Here is a 22352-nt window from a genome sequence, read left to right as displayed (position 1 = left end):
TTGCTTTATTTACTCAGGGACCTTGGAGGCTCAGAAGGTACTCAGCTCATTTTTATATAATTCTGCTCGTTTAGAACATGATTATTATTAGTATTGAAGAAAACTTTGAAGACTTTCTCATGATGGTTTTCCTTCTTATTCTCAAATTAAATCCATCAGCCTTGCCCAAGATCTGGTCCAAAAGAGGGCCACCAGTCCACAGGGGAGATCCTTTTAGCCTTCAAGCATGTATGTCCGGACTCCAGCCGACTGTCCTCCCAGCCTTCTCCTGTGTCCTCTCCTGTGCCCCTCCAGTCTCCCGCCCCTTCCTCCTGCTCACTGACCGCTGCTGACGCCCACAGACAAACCGGTTCTGTTCAAGAGGACACAAGGCCGAGCAGGTTCTTAGACTTTGCATGAGGTTCCCTAGTCGGCTCTGCCACTTCCCCGCTGTGGACCGCGGGCACATCCTCGACCCTGCCTGCCTCAGGCTCCTCATCTGTAAAGCAGCGAACATAATAGCACTTAACATGCTTAGCACAACTAGCTGTTACTGTTATTTCCCAAACAGGCTACTTTAACAGCATTACTGAGATGATTTGAGGCTGTGAAACCCACCTGTTTGAAGCATAAATTCAGAGCTCTTCCTTTACAGGGCTCACAGGGCTGTCCAGCCGTCACTAGACACTGACTTTTGAACCTCCCAAATAAACCTTGTCCCTGTCAGCAGTCTCTTGCCATGCTCTTCCCTCTTCCTGCTCTGCTTGCCTCTCCTCAGGTAACCTCTGACCTACTTTGTCTATATAGACTTGCCTTATTCTGGGCATTAATATTAATGCAGTCATAAGCCATGTGATTCTTTGTGATAACCACTCTCAGCACAGTGATTCAAAGGTTCATCTGTTTTTCATTTTACTGATGAATAATATTACGTTGTTTATCCACCCACATATTGTTTATCCATCGTCTCCTGAAAGACACTTGTGGTGTTTCCACCTTTTGGCTGTTATGACTAGCACTGCTATGAGTATTCACGCATGAGTTTTTGTGTGGACATGTGTTTTCATTTCTCGAGGACGAGTACCTAGGAGTGGAATTACTGGGTCATGTGCTAATTCTATGTTTGACGCTTTGAGGAGCTGATAGACTGCTTCCACTTTATAGTCCCGTCAGCAATGTGTGAGGGTTACAGTTTCTCCATGTCCTTGCCAACACTTGCTCTTATTTGTCTTTGTAAAAGCCGTTATAACGGTGGTTTGGGATAGGTTATCTCATTATGATTTTGATTTCTGTAATGACTGATGTTGAGCATTGTTATGTGGGGTGCTCTCCGTCTGACTCTCTGTGACCTACGGACTGTAGCCCGCCAGGCTCCTCTGCCCATGGGTTTCTCCGGGCAGGAGCACTGGAGCGGCTTGCCGTCTTCTTCTCCAGGGGACCTTCCAGCCCAAGCATTGACCACATCTCTTATGTTTCCTCCATTGTGCCTATTAGCTTAAATGTGTTGACTGTTTAGACATAATGAATATAAAAAGTACCAGTTCCTGCTTTAATAAAGTTTGCAACCATGGCAAGAGAGGATAGTTTTTAAGTCAGTACTGTATGGGCAATCTCATTAGCATAACAGTGGGGGTGAGAGTGTCTTGAAATACCAGTGACCAGGTGAGCAGACACAAGCTATTGATCTGAAGCACTTGGAGCAGTGGCTGAGAAAGGAGTGTGTCTATTTCTGAGGCAACGGCTAGATGTCTGCCTTAAGGACTTTTGATTGAGGTAAGATTTGTAAATACTGAAATTCACAGATATAAGTGTACAATTCAATGAGTTTTGACAAATTTATAAATTCGCGCAGCCACCACCTTAGTCGGGAAATGGAACAGTTCTGTCACTCGATCACATTTCTTCTTGTCCATTCCAGTCAATCTCTATCACTGTCTGCAACCATTTTTCTGATTTCTTTTCACATAGATTAGGTTTGCCTGTGTTTAAATTTCATATAAAGGGATGAATCCTAGAGTATGGACAGTTTTCCTTTCACCCAGCATGATGTCCGTGAAATTCCTCCATTGTGTCGAGTTATTGATTTCTTCATTTTTATCAATGTCATCTCTGTTGTTTTCAATTTAGGGTGTTATAATTCACGCCACTGTGACTATTCATATAAAGTTATTTGTGTGGACATTCTTTTCTCTCAGAGAAATATATAGGCCGGAAATTTCTGGTTCATTGAACAGGTGTTTAACTTGATAAGAAATTGCCAGATCTTTTTCTCAGATGGCTGTACTATTTTTACACTCTCACCGGTCATTGAGGAGGATGTTATAGTTGCAACATGTATTTGCCCACATTTAGTGATGTCTGTCTTTTACAATTTAGCCATAATCATCCCTAATGTCAGATGGTATTAAGCAACTTCCTGTGTGCTTGTTAGCTCTTGGTATTTCTTCCTTTGTAAAGTGTGTGTTCAAGACTTTTGCTCATTTTATTTACATTTTCTTTGTGTTATCATTGAGTAGTAGGCATTCATATATAATCTGACTTCAAGTCTTCAAGATACGTGTAACCAAAATATTTTCTCCCACTTTGTGGCTTTCATATTCATTATCTTAACAGTGCGTTTGTTTCAAGTTACGTTTTGAGACAATCTCATTATTTTGCTGATTAGGAAACTCTAGAGTAGGAAGTTGAGTTAGCCAAGCTCACAGAGCTGGTTGGGGTAAAGGTGGGGTTTGAGCTGTGGTGGTCTGCCTCCTGAGTCCTTGCTCTAAGCAGCTATGATGTATAAATACAAGTACTTCTCTTTGAGAACCCTTTACTGTTTATGACTTTGTTGAAATCAGTAAGCATTATCTACTTGAATTTAGATATTCTTAAGAAGTTCTTCTCCCATGTAATTTTCTTGGTCTAAAATTAAACCTTCACCATTTAGGTCTCTTCTGAGTCCCAGTTTTATGTCAGTTCACATGTGACAGGAACTCACCAGTCTGCATTAATCAGAGAAAGATAAATCGCACCTGAATTTCTTTTCTCGGACCTTTTGGCCTTTAATCTGATTTGGAGTTTTAGGATTATTTGAAAAAATATTGGAGAGAAATATTATACCATGTTCAAGAAAAATGTTGGTTATTTCTGATAACCCTCCTCTTTGGTTGGTCATACTTTTATACTGCAGACCATAGAAATGACAATTTAGTACAATTCTACTTTGAAATAAAATATTGGAGAGCTGGAAGCTTATTGCCGTTTAGAGAAACGGAGAAATTGTTTTTACCCCACTGCCTCTTATTATTAATTGATATGCTGAAATAGATTAGCACAGTGCAGGCTCAAACCAGTGCATAAATACAGCCATTTATGTCTTACCATCAGCTTCACTGTGGATTCATCTCACTGAAAGCTTGAACGGCTTCTTAGGGGAAGACATTGGAAGGGTAGTTTTACCCCATGAGTCCCCTTAAATATGCTGTTAATTCGCATTGATTTTAGAGAAAACAGAGAGAATCAGTTTGGCTCCCCCTGACTAAAGGCGTCGGCAAGCTGCTCCAGTGCTGTTTAATGGGAATTGTGGAGACCCCTCCTGCTTGCCTGCTTGCACACAGCTCCCAACACCAGCGGAACACCGCCGAGCTCTTCCTAGATGAACTTTTGAACAGAAAATGATGACTCTACCGTGAACTCGAGGTGTACACGGTGTGCCGTTTGATCTGCTTTCTCCTGATTTCAGTGCTCCCAGAGGACAGTCAGCAGCCGGCTCTGTCCTCCTCCCTGTAGTGCACTCAGGTGTCCTGGCCGCTGGTTCCCAAGCCCTGTCCCCAGCCAAGCTTAGCGACCGCTGCCACCCCACCAGGCCAGTCCTCTTCATCCAGGGGCCTTTCCAGGGGCGCAAGGACGGCGCCCTGCTCACCTTTCAGAGCTGGGCCCAGGCCCAGACCTACAGACGGATGGCGGATAGAGGCGTGCCGTACCTAAAACGATTCTCATTTGTCGTAAAGGATGAGACAGTTCTCTAACAAGCCTCCAGAAGCCTTTGCGAGCCACTGTGTAGCTGAAGCGGCACAGTGAGCTGGACCTGAGCCTCGTGGTTCCGTCCAGCCGTGGATCAGCCCCTGAGCAGTCTGGGTCTGTCAGGTTGCTCTGGACGCTGGACCCCTCAACCAGGGGGCGTCTGCGGCCCCGAACCGCACTGCGGGCCGTCCAGGGCCCTGGCTGGCACTTGTGCGCTTACCTCCTCTGTTGCCCTTGGCGTGGCTGACCAGCCTCTTGCTCTCCAGGCCGTGACTCCTCAGGGCAGGAATGAGCTGTCTTGGGCAGCTGGGAGCTGCTCAGCAGGTGAGGGGTGGTGAGGTGATGATGAGGTGTGATGTGGGGCAGGAGCCCCTTCTGTACAAAGCTCTGCCCAGACCGGGAAGGGTAGAGGGTCTGGCTGCTGTTGATCAGAGATGCTGCTGTGTGGGGGTGGGGGGTGGAAGCCTGGCTTACAGTTCAACCTCCAGTTCTGCCCCTGTCAGAAGCACTTAGGAGAGAGTGACAGTGTGAGAACACCTGATTCCTGTGTCTCCTGGTCATTGTAATAGGTTAGGTCTATTATGTTTGAAATCAGATCTGTTGATATTTGTTCAGTTGTAGCTACCTCTCGCCCTGAAATTCGTGACATTCATTCATTTTACAGGGCAGAGGTAGGAACATTTGACGTGACATGCAGAGAAGCTGGCTAACTTTTTTAGCCACAGAATGTGATGGTATATCCTACTATATTTGAAAGTCTGTCACTGGAAAATGTTTGTTTCTGATAAAGTAGAAGTAAGAGGCCCGAGAATTAGCTGGGATGGCAGAGCCACTGTCTCCTCCTCTTTCTTCTGTCTGTGTTCCTTCCCTTCATCTAAGCTTAGCATCAGGTCGTCACAGAAAGTGCAGGTTGAAACAGCTAGGCTTAAAACACACAGAGGACTTTTTCCTGAGACAGTTGTCTTACAGGATCGTCTTTCTACATTGTGGTGTGACCTTTCCATATTTGCAGATTTAACTAGAGGAGACCATATCTAATCATATACTTAAAGTTTACCTTAGAAATACATTTAAAATCCACAACAGCTGTTTTAAAAAGATTAATAGTACTATTATGAAGAAGCACAATGTGGTGTGAGATTGAATTACCGGCTCCGACAGGTGTACAGAGTGACCTGCGGGGCTGAGATCTGAATGACTGTATTTATGGGAAAGAGCCTTTCACCCATATTTTTCTGAGTAGCTGTTCGCAAATGATGTGTTACGCCCTGTGCTTCTGTTTCTCGCTGGGTTTGAAAAATAAAACTTTCCATTAGTGGTAAATTCATAAGCTTGGGGCATGAAAATGTTTGAATTTGATATAAAAGAAGTTTTGAAAGGAAGATTAGTGGTTTAAACCAAAAGATTAGTCACCCTGGGAAATTCAGCTGTTGAGAAAGCCGAGTTCAGTAACGCCAGGTCCTGCTCCAGCTGATTGCTCCCTCACACTGAGATTCCTAATCTTCCTGCTGCACTCCCACCTGACTGGCAGGGCTGATTACCACGGCTTAATACTTTCTCCATCACCAGAGCACAGGGGGCTCCTCTGCTTCAGAACCCCCTTGTTTGTGGCAGGTTGATTCCTCTACCAAGTGGAAGGTGATTATTATTATTTCTTTACCCATTATCACTTTAAAACGGAGGAGAAGAAGGGAAGGTACTGAACAGGTTACAATTAGCAGTGGTCGTGCTGAAATTCTCTCACGGGCAGCATTGCAAGAATCACTTGACGTTTGACTTTCTTAGCACCTGATAGTTGAGTCCCGTCCATTCTGCCATGAAAGTGTCTGGTACTAGATCCTCCATATTCCACAGGAGGCAGATAATTAAACCCACGGCAAGGCCCCCTTCCACACGGGAGGCTAGCCTGGAACCACAAGACATGGCTCTCCTTCAGAGCATCTCAGCCTCTGGCTTCCCCATGGAAATGACTCCTGTGGAGGCACATGGTCACGGTTCCCTTCTAGACCAACAGAAGGTGGTCTTCATATTGGGTAGGTAAAGGTAAATCTGTTTACATTTTATCTGAAAACCTTAAAGGTCCATTTAGGGAAATGACTTCTACATCTTAAAACCAAGATGTTGTCTTGAGAGAGCATTATGTCCATTCCTTCCCTCTGGATGGACCTTAAATGTGTATCATCTCTCTCTCCTCAGTGACTTGTGTTCTATTTCATCATATGTGAAAATGGAAATTTCACAGTTTTTCTTAGTAATTCACTCAGGATTCTATGAATGTTCATTGTACGAATACAGAAGCATACTTAATCTCTGCTCGTTCTTCCTGAAGAAGGAGAGATCTGTTAGTCATTACCTGGGAAAACACACACACACACACACACGCACCGCCACACACACGCCACACGCCACACGCCACACACACGCACACACCACACACACACGCCTCAGAGAGCACCAGGCAGAGCACTGACATTGCCCCAGGTCCGTCTGAGAATCTTATCTCAGGTAACTCAATCACTTTTGTCTTTATGGGTCTTTTCAGACTCTTTCTGCTCCATTTAAGGTATATAAAGATCACAAACTTTTGTAGGGATCTGAGCAGACCTGAATACTAACCTTTCTGCTTCTCTTTCTCTTCCCAGAGCTTTTATGTTTTGTTAGCTTTAAACCCTCTTAACTTCACGATCAACTCGCTATACTTTAGTGCTGAATAGCTCTAGGTTCAGAAAGATTAACTGTGTTATTCTGCACATTGGCTAATCTACATTAAAATACTTGTTGTAATTAAAAATTTTAAATTAGACATTTAGTGTTCCGGAACATTGATGTAGTTACTACCCTTCTTCCTACAATAAATGTTAGAGTCTGTGCTAACTGTAATTGTACAGTCATTTAGATCACAAGGTTTCCGCTTGCCAGCTATTTGAAACTATTCTTTTCAAAAAATTTTTTTCTCCTAGATCACAGTATCCAACCCAGTTTTTACATAGTATAGGCATATTTGTGAAAAAGTGTTAGTTGTTTAGTCATATATGACTCTTTGTGATCCCATGGACTGTAGCCTGCCAGGCTCCTCTGTCTATGGAATTCTCCAGGCAAGAATACTAAAGTGGGTAACCATTCTCTTCTCCAGAGAATCTTCCCAACCCAGGGATCAAACCCGGTCTCCTGTATTGCAGGTGGATTCTTTACCATCTGAGCCAGCAGGGAAGCCCATAGGCATATTTATTAAACTGTGAATACTTGGAAAACTTGAATTATTATGGTATTTACACTTAGAACATTTATACGTTAAATCAGTGATGCCTTGTCAATTATACAACCAAATCAAGTTTTTGAGCATTTATCTTGAAGCCTTTTTCTTTCAGAAAGGTTTTTTTTTTTTTTTTCCCCATGATTCGCCCTTGTAGGAGGGGAACCACACGAAGGCATGACTTCCTCTGTTGGTGAGCGTAGTGCAGATGGCAAGGCGTTGGCCTGTAGCTCAGCCAGTCCCAAGGTGTCAAAGCTATATCCATTGCAACTCAGCTTTATCAGACTGCTTGGGTCATGGCACTAGATGATTTTAGCTGAAATACATAGCAAAAAGGGCTTCCCTGATAGCTCAGTTGGTACAGAATCCGCCTGCAATGCAGGAGACCTGGGTTTGATCCCTGGGAAGATCCCATGGAGAAGGGAAAGGCTACCCACTCCAGTATTCTGGCCTGGAGAATTCCAAGGACTGTATAGTCTGTGGGGTTACAAAGAGTGGGACATGACTGAGCGACTTTCATATAGTGAAAAAGGAAATTGGACACACAGTTGGCATTCAGAGCCTACAATCTGCTTGAATTATAACCTAGAGTAGGTGATGTGTGTGGAGAAGGCGATGGCACCCCACTCCAGTACTCTTGCCTGGAAAATCCCATGGACGGAGGAGCCTGGTGGGCTGCAGTCCATGGGGTCGCTAAGAGTCGGACACGACTGAGTGACTTCACTTTCACTTTTCACTTTCATGCGTTGGAGAAGGAAATGGCAACCCACTCCAGTGTTCTTGCCTGGAGAATTCCAGGGACGGGGGAACCTGGTGGGCTGCAGTCCATGGGGTCGCACAGAGTCGTACACGACTGAAGCGACTTAGCAGCAGCAGCAGGTGATGTGTGGCAGAAGCCCTGGAGCTCTGGGGCTGGGACAAGGATTGGCTGCTCCAGCCCTTGAGTTAGGATAGGGTCACAGTATCGGACACTTGCCCAGCCCTTCTCCTGTGCTCAATGGAGGCTGTCATCTCTGACGGGACAGAAAGTGTGCCCTGTCCTCACACTCCCAGCACTGGTGACAGGATCAGGGTGTGCTTCTTGAGCAGGAAGTGGTGCGAGTCAGAGATCCAAGTCTCCTTCTGGACAGCCCTCTCTCCTTCACCCCCGAGTTCGGTCCGTCGTTGTCTCTTTTGCCACCTAAATCTTGCTTTAGAGCCATCCATGTCCCCCAGTCTCCACCACCGCGGTCAGCCCTCTTCCCTGACCCAGCCTGCCATCGCCTTTCAGAGCATTTCCTGGGTTATTGCAGGGACCTCCTACCTGGTCTGCCCCCACTGCTCTGGCCCTCTTCACTCCTCCTCAACTTTGCAGCCAAAATGAGCTTTTAACCACACAGCCCCCTCACAGCCTTTCTGCTGTCGTTTTGGACAAATAGCAATCATCATCATCATCATTATACTGACAGTACTTTAGACCAAGGCCTGTAAATAGGGTGGTCACACAATTCATCATTCACAGGAGAGCGCTTCTGAACGTGAAGTGGGCGCCATTGGGACCCACACAAGGGTGGTGTGGGGAGCAGGTGTGTGCCTGCCGCGCCCGCTGCCATCGCCCTCCCTGAGCCGCAGCGCTGCTCGCGGTCAACCTCTGTGCTGTCTGTTGGCGCCTGCCCTGCCTGCCGCCCCACTGGGCCTCTGCACGTGCTGTCTGAGTATTTGAAAACTACTGATCTTTCAGCTGTTAGCTCCTGTCTGGCATCTCACTGACTAGGTTAAATCTCCTTATTATAGACTCTAACTACACTCACTGATGCACTTTAGCATTTATTTATTTGTATAAATACTGGTAAGAAACTGGTAGTATTGTATTACCAATATACCAGTTATAGAATACAGTGGTCGGCACAATGGCAAAATAAACTCTATCTATTTAAATTTATGTACTTAGTACAGAAGAAACCGGCTAAACATATACAATTTAATGTAAAAATATACTCTCGATTTTAGCACTGTTAATATGCTATTTTATATGCATGCTGCTGCTGCTGCTGCTGCTGCTAAGTCACTTCAGTCGTGTCGGACTCTGTGCAACCCCTGAGACGGCAGCCCACCAGGCTCCCCCGTCCCTGGGATTCTCCAGGCAAGAACACTGGAGTGGGTTGCCATTTCCTTCTCCAATGCATGAAAGTGAAAAGTGAAAGTGAAGTCGCTCAGTTGTGTCCGACTCTGAGCGACCCCATAGACTGCAGCCTACCAGGCTCTTTTGTCCATGGGATTTTCCAGGCAAGAGTACTGGAGTGGGGTGCCATTGCCTTGCATATTTGATATTTATTATGCTTTATTTGAAAAATACAGTAATTTAAAAGTTCAGTCTTGTAATTCTACAAATTTATCAAATATTTGAAGTTATGACAGGGATTCTTGAGAAGGTGTCTCTATTGAGAGATCTGTGACATTTAGAGTTATGATATACAGAGTAGCTGGATTCTGGAACAGATTGTATGCGTGTCTGATTCTTTGCGACCCCATGGACTGTAGCCTGCCAGGGATTCTCCAGACAAGAACACTGGGGAGGAGGGTTGCCATGCCCTCCTACAGGGGATCTTTCTGACTCAGGGATCAAACCTGTGTCTCTTATGTCCCCTGCATTGGCAGGCAGGTTTCTTTACCACTTTTCTTTAACAGATTAACTGGGGTTTAAATCATGATTTTGCCACATACCGTCTTGGTGGCCTTGAACAAATCAGTTTCCCTCTGCCTCTCTTTACACATTTTTAAAGTGGGTATAATAACGATGTCTATTTTTTTAATTTTTTAACTTTACAATATTGTATTGGTTTTGCCATATATCAAAATGAATCCGCCACAGGTATACATGTGTTCCCTATCCTGAACCCTCCTCCCTCCTCCCTCCCCATTACCATCCCTCTGGGTCGTCCCAGTGTACCAGCTCCAAGCATCCAGTATCGTGCATCGAACCTGGACTGGCGACTCATTTCATATGTGATATTATACGTATTTCAATGCCATTCTCCCAAATCATCCCACCCTCTCCCTCTCCCACAGAGTCCAAAAGACTGTTCTATACATCAGTGTCTCTTTTGCTGTCTCGTATACAGGGTTATTGTTACCATCTTTCTAAATTCCATATATATGCGTTAGTATACTGTATTGGTGTTTTTCTTTCTGGCTTACTTCACTCTGTATAATAGGCTCCAGTTTCATCCACCTCATTAGAACTGATTCAAATATATTCTTTTTAATGGCTGAGTAATACTCCATTGTGTATATGGACCACAGCTTTCTTATCCATTCATCTGCTGATGGACATCTAGGTTGCTTCCATGTCCTGGCTATTATAAACAGTGCTGCGATGAACATTGGGGTACACGTGTCTCTTTCAGTTCTGGTTTCCTCAGTGTGTATGCCCAGCAGTGGGATTACTGGGTCATAAGGCAGTTCTATTTCCAGTTTTTTAAGGAATCTCCACACTGTTCTCCATAATGGCTGTACTAGTTTGCATTCCCACCAACAGTGTAAGAGGGTTCCCTTTTCTCCACACCCTCTCCAGCATTTATTGCTTGTAGACTTTTGGATCGCAGCCATTCTGACTGGCGTGAAATGGTACCTCATAGTGGTTTTGATTTGCATTTCTCTGATAATGAGTGATGTTGAGCATCTTTTCATGTGTTTGTTAGCCATCTGTATGTCTTCTTTGGAGAAATGTCTATTTAGTTCTTTGGCCCATTTTTTGACTGGGTCATTTATTTTTCTGGAATTGAGCTGCAGGAGTTGCTTGTATATTTTTGAGATTAGTTGTTTGTCCGTTGCTTCATTTGCTATTATTTTCTCCCATTCCGAAGGCTGTCTTTTCACCTTGCTTAGAGTTTCCTTTGTTGTGCAGAAGCTTTTAAGTTTAATTAGGTCCCATTTGTTTATTTTTGCTTTTATTTCCAGTATTCTGGGAGGTGGGTCATAGAGGATCCTGCTGTGATGTATGTCAGAGCGTGTTTTGCCTATGTTCTCCTCTAGGAGTTTTATAGTTTCTGGTCTTATGTTTAGATCTTTAATCCATTTTGAGTTTATTTTTGTGTATGGTGTTAGAAAGTGCTCTAGTTTCATTCTTTTACAAGTGGTTGACCAGTTTTCCCAGCACCACTTGTTAAAGAGATTGTCTTTAATCCATTGTATATTCTTGCCTCCTTTGTCAAAGATAAGGTGTCCATAGGTGCGTGGATTTATCTCTGGGCTTTCTATTTTGTTCCATTGATCTATATTTCTGTCTTTGTGCCAGTACCATACTGTCTTGATGACTGTGGCTTTGTAGTAGAGCCTGAAGTCAGGCAGGTTGATTCCTCCAGTTCCGTTCTTCTTTCTCAAGATAGCTTTGGCTATTCGAGGTTTTTTGTATTTCCATACAAATTGTGAAATTATTTGTTCTAGCTCTGTGAAGAATACCGTTGGTAGCTTGATAGGGATTGCATTGAATCTATAAATTGCTTTGGGTAGTATACTCATTTTCACTATATTGATTCTTCCAATCCATGAACATGGTCTATTTCTCCATCTATTAGTGTCCTGTTTGATTTCTTTCACCAGTGTTTTATAGTTTTCTATATATAGGTCTTTAGTTTCTTTAGGTAGATATATTCCTAAGTATTTTATTCTTTCCGTTGCAATGGTGAATGGAATTGTTTCCTTAATTTCTCTTTCTGTTTTCTCATTATTAGTGTATAGGAATGCAAGGGATTTCTGTGTGTTGATTTTATATCCTGCAACTTTACTATAATCATTGATTAGTTCTAGTAATTTTCTGGTGGAATCTTTAGGGTTTTCTAAGTAGAGGATCATGTCATCTGCAAACAGTGAGAGTTTTACTTCTTCTTTTCCAATTTGGATTCCTTTCATTTCTTTTTCTGCTCTGATTGCTGTGGCCAAAACTTCCAAAACTATGTTTAATAGTAATGGTGAAAGTGGGCACCCTTGTCTTGTTCCTGACTTTAGGGGAAATGCTTTCAATTTTTCACCATTGAGGATAATGTTTGCTGTGGGTTTGTCATATATAGCTTTTATTATGTTGAGGTATGTTCCTTCTATTCCTGCTTTCTGGAGAGTTTTTATCATAAATGGATGTTGAATTTTGTCAAAGGCTTTCTCTGCATCTATTGAGATAATCATATGGCTTTTATTTTTCAATTTGTTAATATGGTGTATTACATTGATTGATTTGCGGATATTGAAGAATCCTTGCATCCCTGGAATAAAGCCCACTTGGTCATGGTGTATGATCTTTTTAATGTGTTGTTGGATTCTGATTGCTAGAATTTTGTTAAGGATTTTTGCATCTATGTTCATCAGTGATATTGTCCTGTAGTTTTCTTTTTTTGTGGGATCTTTGTCAGGTTTAGGTATTAGGGTGATGGTGGCCTCACAGAATGAGTTTGGAAGTTTACCTTCCTCTGCAATTTTCTGGAAGAGTTTGAGTAGGATAGGTGTTAGCTCTTCTCTAAATTTTTGGTAGAATTCAGCTGTGAAGCTGTCTGGACCTGGGCTTTTGTTTGCTGGAAGATTTTTGATTACAGTTTCAATTTCTGTGCTTGTGATGGGTCTGTTAAGATTTTCTATTTCTTCCTGGTCCAGTTTTGGAAAGTTGTACTTTTCTAAGAATTTGTCCATTTCTTCGACGTTGTCCATTTTATTGGCATATAATTGCTGATAGTAGTCTCATGATCCTTTGTATTTCTGTGTTGTCTGTTGTGATCTCTCCATTTTCATTTCTAATTTTATTGATTTGATTTTTCTCCCTTTGTTTCTTGATGAGTCTGGCTAATGGTTTGTCAATTTTATTTATCCTTTCAAAGAACCAGCTTTTGGCTTTGTTGATTTTTGCTATGGTCTCTTTTGTTTCTTTTGCATTTATTTCTGCCCTAATTTTTAAGATTTCTTTCCTTCTACTAACCCTGGGGTCTTCATTTCTTCCTTTTCTAGTTGCTTTAGGTGTAGAGTTAGGTTATTTATTTGACTTTTTTCTTGTTTCTTGAGGTATGCCTGTATTGCTATGAACTTTCCCCTTAGGACTGCTTTTACAGTGTCCCACAGGTTTTAGGTTGTCTATTTTAGAGGGCTTCTGTGAGAATTAAATCACGTAATGCATATAAAACACTTGGAACAGTTTCCAGCACAGTAGACACTAAGTTAATCCTAGCTGTTGCTATTATTTGTACTGTTATTATATTTATTCATTGAACAAATATTTATACTTTTTTCCTGGCATTGGTCTCAGAACTCTGACATGATTAATACAGGGCAGGGGAATCCGCTGAGTGTAAGTCAGGGTTTGTTAGGGCGTGTGGGTGGGAGGAGCTCTGTGAACCTGGAGGATGGGAATTCATCAGCTTGCTGGGAGCTGGGGGGAGTACCCAGGGTGGGGAAGGAGCATGAAAGGTCCCTGAGGCAGAAAGGGCTTCTCCCGAGTGCGTCCCTGAGTCCAGGTGGTAGGAGGCCTGAAGGACAGACTATGAAGCTGTGCCCCAGGGCTTTTGTTAGAAAAATGAGAGGTCGGTAATTCTTTCTGTTTTACCCATGAAGAAACAAAAATCCACGTGTCCTGATCAGGATCACACAGAGAATCGGGAGCTAGCACTGGAAGCAAGTCTCCTGTGTGTTTTTTTTTTTTCAAATTAATGAAGCATCATACAAAAATTCCACAAGTCAGAATGACTTTCTGAGTTCTCACAGTGAGAGCCCCTGTGTACCTACATCTTGGTGTGCTCTCCACAGCTGCCCTGCTGCACCCACCACCCCCCCCCCCCGCCGCACCCCCTCCCCGAGAGGTATCTTACCTCTGCTCACCCCCAGCACTGCAGACCAGGTTTGCCTGGGTTTGAACTTTATGAACTTCTGCATGGGAGCCTTATGCTGTAATCCTTTCCCTGACTGGCTTCTCTCACTACACGTACATCTGTGAGATCCATCCGTGGCGTCCTGTGTTGTGTATGGCAGTAGTGGGTTCCTTACAGTTGCTGCGAGCTGTTCCTCTGTGTGAATACACACGGGTTTTCCGGTGTGATAGCCCCTGAATGTCACCATGAGATGCAGCGTGTGTGTGAGACGAAAGCTGGATTGAGATTCATGTCATTTACGTCTGTAGGTTAATATTGCTCATCCTACTTTTTTTTTTTTCAGCTAAGTGAAGGTTATATTTTTCTTTTAGAATCAAAGTATATAACCTTGATTGTCATACTTTGAGAGTGTGTTGTTGTTTAATCATCAAGTCATGTCCAAGTGTTTTGCGACCCCATGGAGTGTAGCCCGCCAGGCTCCTCTGTCCCTGGGATTTACCAGACAAGAATGCTGAAGCGGGTTGCTATTTCCTTCTCCAAGGGATCTTTCCGACCCAGGGATGGAACCCGAGTTTCCTGCATTGGCAGGTGGATTCTTTATCACTGAGCCACCAGAGAAGCCCACTTTGAGAGTATAATACCATATTAAAACAAAGGCTTGCATCAGCAGAGATTGTGTGATGTGTGATAAGTAAGTGTTAATCACGAATGGAAATAACTTAGATTAGCTTGCCAGGTGGTTTAAGATGGTCCTGTCATAGAACACCAGCCTTTTGAAATGTTATCCTGGGGGAATGCAGGTTTCTAGGGGGTGAAGGATAATTTGCTACTTAATTGGGCCAAATGGCCACCGTTGCTGCTTTTTAAAGTCAGGTCTCTCTAAAGACAGTGATCGATTAGCTGGATGAACGCCATTTCATGTGTTTTCCACTCAGTTTTTTTTCCTCTCTCTCTTTTTTCTTTAATGTTTCAGATGACGTTGTGCCATACTTTAAAACAGAGCCAGGCCTTCCGCAGATCCACCTGGAAGGGAACCGCCTTGTGCTCACTTGCCTTGCAGAAGGGAGCTGGCCTTTGGAATTCAAGTGGACGCACAACGACAGTGAGCTCACCACCTACACCAGCGAATATAAGTAATTGATTCCTTGAAAATAAGATTACGCTTCACAGTGGTATATTCAGAGTATTTGCCTTATTGGCCATGATAGCACGGGGTGGGGGGAATATTGGATTGCATTGGTAATGCATTAAGGATTAAGGGAATCCATTTGAACATGTAATCAGAATGTGATTTACTATTCCAATACAGGTTGTATTTACACTTAGGAAGTCTGTCATTATATTTGTAAGAGTAAGCCCCTTAGTGAAATTACCAGACCAAAAGAAGGTGTAGTTACAGTGGAATGCAAATAACAGCTTCAGCTGATGAAACTTGCCGCCCTGAGGCAACAGTCCTGCCCACCAGTATTGTTCCTGCCTGAAGAGCATCACAGCTTTCTACAGGTCAGAGCTTCTGGAGCTCTGGTTGCCAACAAGACTGCCCTGGCTGACCGTCAGAGCTGGGGTGGGCACAGTGGAACTCCAGGAGGATGGGCATGAACAAAGCATGTACAGTCAGCAAAAGTGAGCATTCACTGGACTGGGGGCGGGGTGAGGGTGTCGGGGGTGCTCAGTACAGAGGACTGAGAGGGGCCGGGGTGAGAGTGTCAGGGGGACCCAGTACAGAGGACTGAGAGAGGTCGGGGTGAGGATATTGGGGGGACCCAGTACAGAGGACTGAGAGGGGATGGGGGCAAGGGTGTCAGGGGGACCCAGTACAGGGGACTGAGAGGGGCTGGGTGAGGGTGTCGGGGGGACCCAGTACAGGGGACTGAGAGGGGATGGGAGCGAGGGTGTTGGGGGGACTCAGTACAGAGGACTGAGAGGGGATGGGGGCGAGGGTGTTGGGGGACCCAGTACAGGGGACTGAGAGGGGCTGGGGTGAGGATATTGGGGGGACCCAGTACAGGGGACTGAGAGGGGCTGGGGTGAGGATACTGGGGGGACCCAGTACAGGGGACTGAGAGGGGCTGGGGTGAGGATACTGGGGGGACCCAGTACAGGGGACTGAGAGGGGCTGGGGTTGAGGATATTGGGGGGACCCAGTACAGAGGACTGAGAGGGCATGGGGGTGAGGGTGTCGGGGGGACCCAGTACAGGGGACTGAGAGGGGCCAGGGTGAGGGTGTTGGGGGTGCTCAGTACAGGGGACTGAGAGGGGCCGGGGTGAGAGTGTCAGGGGGACCCAGTACAGAGGACTGAGAGGGGTCGGGGTGAGGATATTGGGGGGACCCAGTACAGAGGACTGAGAGGGGATGGGGGCAAGGGTGTCAGGGGGACCCAGTACAGGGGACTGAGAGGGGACGGGAGCGAGGGTGTGGGGGGACCAAGTACAGAGGACTGAGAGGGGCTTGGGTGAGGATACTGGGGGGACCCAGTACAGAGGACTGAGAGGGGACGGGGGCGAGGGTGTTGGGGGGACCCAGTTCAGGGGACTGAGAGGGCATGGGGGTGAGGGTGTCGGGGGGACCCAGTACAGGGGACTGAGAGGGGCCGGGGTGAGGGTGTTGGGGGTACTCAGTACAGGGACTGAGAGGGGCCGGGGTGAGGGTGTCGGGGGGACCCAGTACAGGGACTGAGGGGGAGCTGGAGCTCAGGTCTGAGGTGTAGCTTCCCCAGGAAGCGTGTGGACCAGCTTCCCAGCCTCGGGACCTCCTGGCAGCGCTTGAGGTCTTCCCGGGTGTGTGTTCCCACCTCCTTTTCGATGCAGGGATGATGCTGGATGCAGTTCTAAGTGGGATGGAGAATTACTGACTGCCAAACATTCCCAGAGGCCCCAAAGTCAGCAGGATTCAGCAGTGTTGTGCTCTTAATTAAAGGAAATAAGAAAGAGAATTGACGATCTAGAGGTGTTTTCAGTAGAGTAATGAGCTTCTCCACGGGAGCATAGCCCACCGTGTATTCTTCACCCCAGAAGTTATAACATGGTGGTCCATGAGCCGCAGTCAGCCCGCCTAGAATGCGGTGTGCATATTTTAAATATCAGTTAAGATATATATTTGTGTGTGTGTATACACCCAGTATTTGTTCCTCAGTTGATTGCCAGCATTTAACACTTATAAGAGTTCACATAAAATTCTGCTTTTTAGGCCCTCTGGAACAATGAGCAGGCCTGGGCTCCTGGGTGCACACAGAAGCAGGTGCTAGGCGATGCTGTGCTGCGTGCCGGCAGGGACACCCATTTCTCAGCACGCTCTGGTCCCCACCCTGTAACACCCCTCTTGCTCTGTGCGGTCCTGTTATCCACCTGCCCTGTGTGGACAGAGGAGTCTGTGTCCTCCTCTTTCATCATTTGGTCTGTACTGTGAGAGGACCTGCTGTTTTGAGAGCAATTGACCACAATAGTTAAGAGCATGTTGAAGTCAGACAGACCTAGGTTTGAATCTCAGCTCACCACCAGTTACAAGCTGCCTGTTAGCCCCACTTTCAATAACCTGCAAAATAGGGGTGATCAAGCCTCGTCTGTGGTGTTGTGAGCATTGAAAGAGTCTCATGTATGTAAAACAGCATACTTTCTGGCCCACAAGCAACAGTTAATAAATTGTAGGCAACATTATATTTTATTGTAATATGACATAGGGCTTGGTTTATTAGAAGGGGGTATAAGAAAGGAAAAAAAAAAAAGTGAACTTAGGAATGAGAACTGTTATGAGCTTTGATGGCAAATGACTTGGGTTCAAATACTACTATTCAACTTACTATCTTTGGACAAGTTATCTAACCCAGTTTGATCTTTTCCCATCTGTAAAATGGGTATAATAAAACCCACCCTAAAGCGGTCTCATAAAAATTAAGTGATATGATGTTTCAAATGCCCCAGGAAGAAGGAAGTGAGGTTTCAAAAGAATCCATCTTGTTTTTCCTCATGAAAAGAATTAGTGATGTGGGTGATCCATAACAGTGGTCTTAAAACTGGGGGATATGCTATGGATAGTGGCAGAGGAATGGTCTCTGGATCTTCCGTTTGCTCAGGCATATTAGTTGAGCTGCCTGAGAACGCATCTCTGTGATGGTACCTGCCGTTCTCATTTTGTACCTGCTTTGCATTATCTCTTCCACTTCACAGAAAAGCACACACCTTTCCCAGTTTGAGTCTTCTGTGAAACCACATCCTCAGCGCACAAGACTAGCACAGTTTAAAACATTGGGCTTGGAACTTCCCTGGTGGTCCAGAGATTAAGACTCCGAGCTCCCAGTGCAGGGAGCCTCTGGTTAGATCCCTGGTCAGGGAACTAGATTGCATGTGCTGCACCTAAGATTCTGCATGCTGCAACGAAGATCGCAGATCCCACATGCCGCCACCAAGACCTGGCTCAACCAAGTAAATAATTATTAAAAAGTAAAACAAAATACCGGGCTCGAAGAAGCCTCTTTTAAACATCCCCTGGAGCTTCTTGCCTTCTCTCTATATGTACTTCTTTCAAGGGAAGAGTATGACACTAAAAATGGGGTCTTTTGCCCAGTCTTGGGATTTTCCTAATTCGGATGTCTGTAGGTGGTCAGCAAGAGCAGTACCATTTTCTTGTGAACACCCTTCCCTTTTCCATTCTCCAACCATCATCAAAGTATATATTGCGCCTCAAGGAATGTTTATGAGAACAAAGCAGGGAGACATCTGCAAGAAACACCACAGGCCAGGCGTCTTGTTATATCCGGGCTGTAAACTTAGCATCAAGCTCCGTGGCTTACACATTAACACAAAATAGAATGACAGTTTTCAGGATTTGTCAGAAAGAAAACATCTGCTGAGAAATACTCTTCTCTGAAGTACACTTATCTCCATTTCACCTACCCAGAAAGGAGAAGATCTTGGCAAGGCCTCAGTGGCAGATCGCAATGAGGGCGAGTGTGTGTGTGTGTGTGTGTGTGTGTGTGTGTGTGTAAAGTTTTGTTTATTTTCTTCAAATCAGTGTTCCCTCTTGATGTAGAAAGACCATGCACTATAGGAAAGTTAATGCTTTATATTTTCTCATTCATTTGGAAGACACTTGCATTAACTTTTGCAAAAAGATATCATTTGATATTCCAAATCCATATTCATTTTTATTACCTCAGTGTGTTTTGCTTGCTGGTATGCATCAGCCTCTTTGCTACTTGTTTGTTTCTCTGTGTTCTCATTAGATTTAAATTAACTGTATGCAGATATGTGATCAATAACTTTTCTTTTTGTAGTTAATTTCTATCCAGTTCTGTTCATTCTATTAAATAACTTCCCACTCACCAAAATGTAAAGTAATTGGGGGAGAAAAAACCACTTTCACTCAAGAGGCATACCTTCTTTCTACAATTTTACTGTTCAATGATGATTTTTCAAAATTTGTAATACATATATGTTGTTTTGATTAGCTGTATAGTAACAATAATTACAATCAACATGTAATCCACATGAAATTTTTTTAAGTGCTCAGAATATTTTGGTCAAAGGATATTCTTTTAAAATTATCATTTATATATTGTATATTTTTATTTCAGAGAAGTATGTTGGATAATAAATGATGAGTATCTTTCAGGTATGGACACATGTCACATTAGAATAAAATTCTGTGGGGTGAGTAGATTTAATACTCAAGTTCAAAGAGTAAAAAGAAACCATATGAGAGTTCTGTTTGTTCATTTTTAAGAAATAAATATTGTGGATATCAAAATAATTATATTATTTAAATTCCATTGGATACTTTTCAAACTGTGTGACAGTTTTATTTTAAAATGCCAAAACATACACCGTGCCATTATTACATGTGCAACTATTTAAACTTCTCTGTGAGAGAACATCTTTTGTGTCAACTTAAAAATATGCGAAGAGACTAAGCTTTTTGCATGGCTCTTTGCACCAGCAAATTTACCTGCTAGCCTGACACACCCTGGATAATCCCCAGGAAGACAAAGCGCTGTTGCTTGTACTGAAGCAGGATTCACTTTATATTTATATATGGTTCATTATATATGCACCATTGAAATAAAGTAGATGCTTCACTACCGTTTCACCAGAAACTCGTTAAGAAGAAATGGGTTATTCTGAAGCAAAAATGGTTTAGGTTAGACGTGATGAATTATTTTCTTTGCACTGAGGGCTTCAGACACTGAGATGGGTTATCAAGGATCCATTGTATTTTGTCATCATTTTTTTCAAGATATAAAACCTGTCTAAAAGTCCTAGACTATTTTTTCAAATGACTCTTTTATCTGCTTCCTTCCAATAAGCACATTCAGCTGTCATATGTTAGCCTTCACGAGGCTGATGTAAGTCTCAAATTGAAAAACATGGATGTGCTATGAAACGGGAGCTGTATTCCTACCTAGCACTGAGGCCCTCTTTCTCCTCCACTCTACCCTTTGGTGTAGACAATGAAAATCCTAACCCTAAGAAAAGCAAATAGTATAAATTCAGCTTGTCCATCTTTGGCTAAAAATAGCACATTCTTTGCTGCTTGTGTTACAAACTGCAGGATGAATTTCAGTGAGTTTCAAATGTTACGTTAATCATACTGATGCTTGTCTCTATGTTTAAGCACAGGTGTGGCTACACTGGGAAAATGAGAGTAGTTCAGTGATTAAACAAAGTTGCATAAGTGTCATAGGCAGATTTGTATTTTTTTTTCTCCCAGAAAATATTTACCGTAAATTATTTTTTCTGCTTTGGAATAAAAAATATTTTGTAATTATATTCAAAATATATGTGTGTGTGTGTGTGTGTATGTATGTGTGTGTGTGTATATGTGTATATATATATATATATATGCTCAAAATTTCTAGTGCTAGGCACTCCAGCACGAGGAATAATTGGATACTTTGCTGAGAATCTTATAGTCTCCTTTCGTGATCTATCTTCTATTACAGTATAAACAGTAGAAATTTGATGGATATTTATTTTTCATTTCAGTGAAGAATAGGAATGGTTAAGGGAAAAGTTACTTTTTCTTATTTCCTATAAAGGGACAAAAATTCTACAATATCAATAAAATTTAATAAATACCTGGGAATAACCTTTATAGGAAATGAGTAGAGTATGAAGAAAAATAGAAAACCTCACCAAGAGATATAAGGGTGAATTCTAGATAGGAAATCTAAACAACCATAAAGCTGGACAGAGTATATGGAATAATTGTTTTCAAGATACTGGGCCTCAGGCAACCGAAGGTGTGATACCTGAGAGATGGAAAACCAGCACGGTGAGCCCTCTGATTGCCCGACTCGCCGCCCTGAGAGAATTTCCAGGCTGTGGCACAGAGAGGGAGAACACAGGTGAAGCCGGGAGGCACCAAACCCTGAGGTGAGGGGGCCGAGAGTTGAGAGATATCAAGGCAGAGGACTGGAAGGCGGAGAGCCACGCAGAGAGAGAGAGAACTCTGGAGATCTGCAGAGGTTTTTTTTCTGAGTAGTAGATTATTCGCCAGCACATTCGTGTAAGGAGACTGCCCAAGTCCAAGAAACCAAGTACCCAAGAAGTGGAGGCAGTCGTTCCCAGGCTCACACAGGGCTGGGTTGAGTGCCTTTTCTCAGCAGCCAAACTGAAAATCCTCAAAATTCACGGCATTATTGGATAAGGTAACAGAAGGCTCTTGGGTCTATAGTGGGGAGTTACTAACCCTGGACCAACTACAGCTCTGGTCCTGCCTTCTACCATTAAGTCACTTCAGTCGTGTCCGAGTCTGTGCGACCCCATAGACAGCAGCCCACCAGGCTCCCCCGTCCCTGGAGTTCTCCAGGCAAGAATACTGGAGTGGGTTGCCATTTCCTTCTCCAATGCATGAAAGTGAAAAGTGAAAGGGAAGTCGCTCAGTCATTCCCAACCCTCAGCGACCCCATGGACTGCAGCCTTCCAGGCTCCTCCATCCATGGGATTTTCCAGGCAAGAGTACTGGAGTGGGGTGCCATTGCCTTCTCCGCTGGTTCTGCCTGAGGAATCTTAAAAGACCAGAAAGGATCAAACTGTTTCTAAGTATCTTTGCAGTAGTGGTGCACAAAGCTCAGGAATATTTATAGGAATACAAAAATAGCACCAAATACAATACCGTCACAAAACAGGGTAAAATTCACAATGTCTGGAATCCAGTCAGAGATTATTAGGGATGTAAAGAGGCAGGAAAGCATGATCCAAAATGAGAAAAATCAATCAACCAAAACCAAACCAGAGGTGACACAGATGTCAGAATTCGTAGAGAGTGGTATTGAGACACGATAACTGTATTCCAT

General features: G+C 43.8%; 1 protein-coding gene across 4 annotated transcripts in view; it reads left to right on the top strand.

The window, feature by feature from the left end:
• SDK1 (sidekick cell adhesion molecule 1) overlaps positions 1-22352 on the top strand; it is a 746454-nt gene that overhangs the window by 271669 nt on the left and 452433 nt on the right. For all 4 annotated transcript variants that reach the window (XM_024985294.2, XM_059881629.1, XM_059881630.1 and 1 more), the window contains exon 2: positions 15035-15194. In XM_024985294.2, the coding sequence (XP_024841062.1) occupies positions 15035-15194 (160 nt within the window). The remainder of the gene's footprint in view (positions 1-15034; positions 15195-22352) is intronic.

Source organism: Bos taurus, chromosome 25, assembly GCF_002263795.3.
Source record: "Bos taurus isolate L1 Dominette 01449 registration number 42190680 breed Hereford chromosome 25, ARS-UCD2.0, whole genome shotgun sequence".
Classification (NCBI taxonomy): Eukaryota; Metazoa; Chordata; class Mammalia; order Artiodactyla; family Bovidae; genus Bos; species Bos taurus.
The sequence above is the reverse complement of the archived record's forward strand: the minus strand, read 5'-3'. Positions and strand labels throughout refer to the sequence as shown.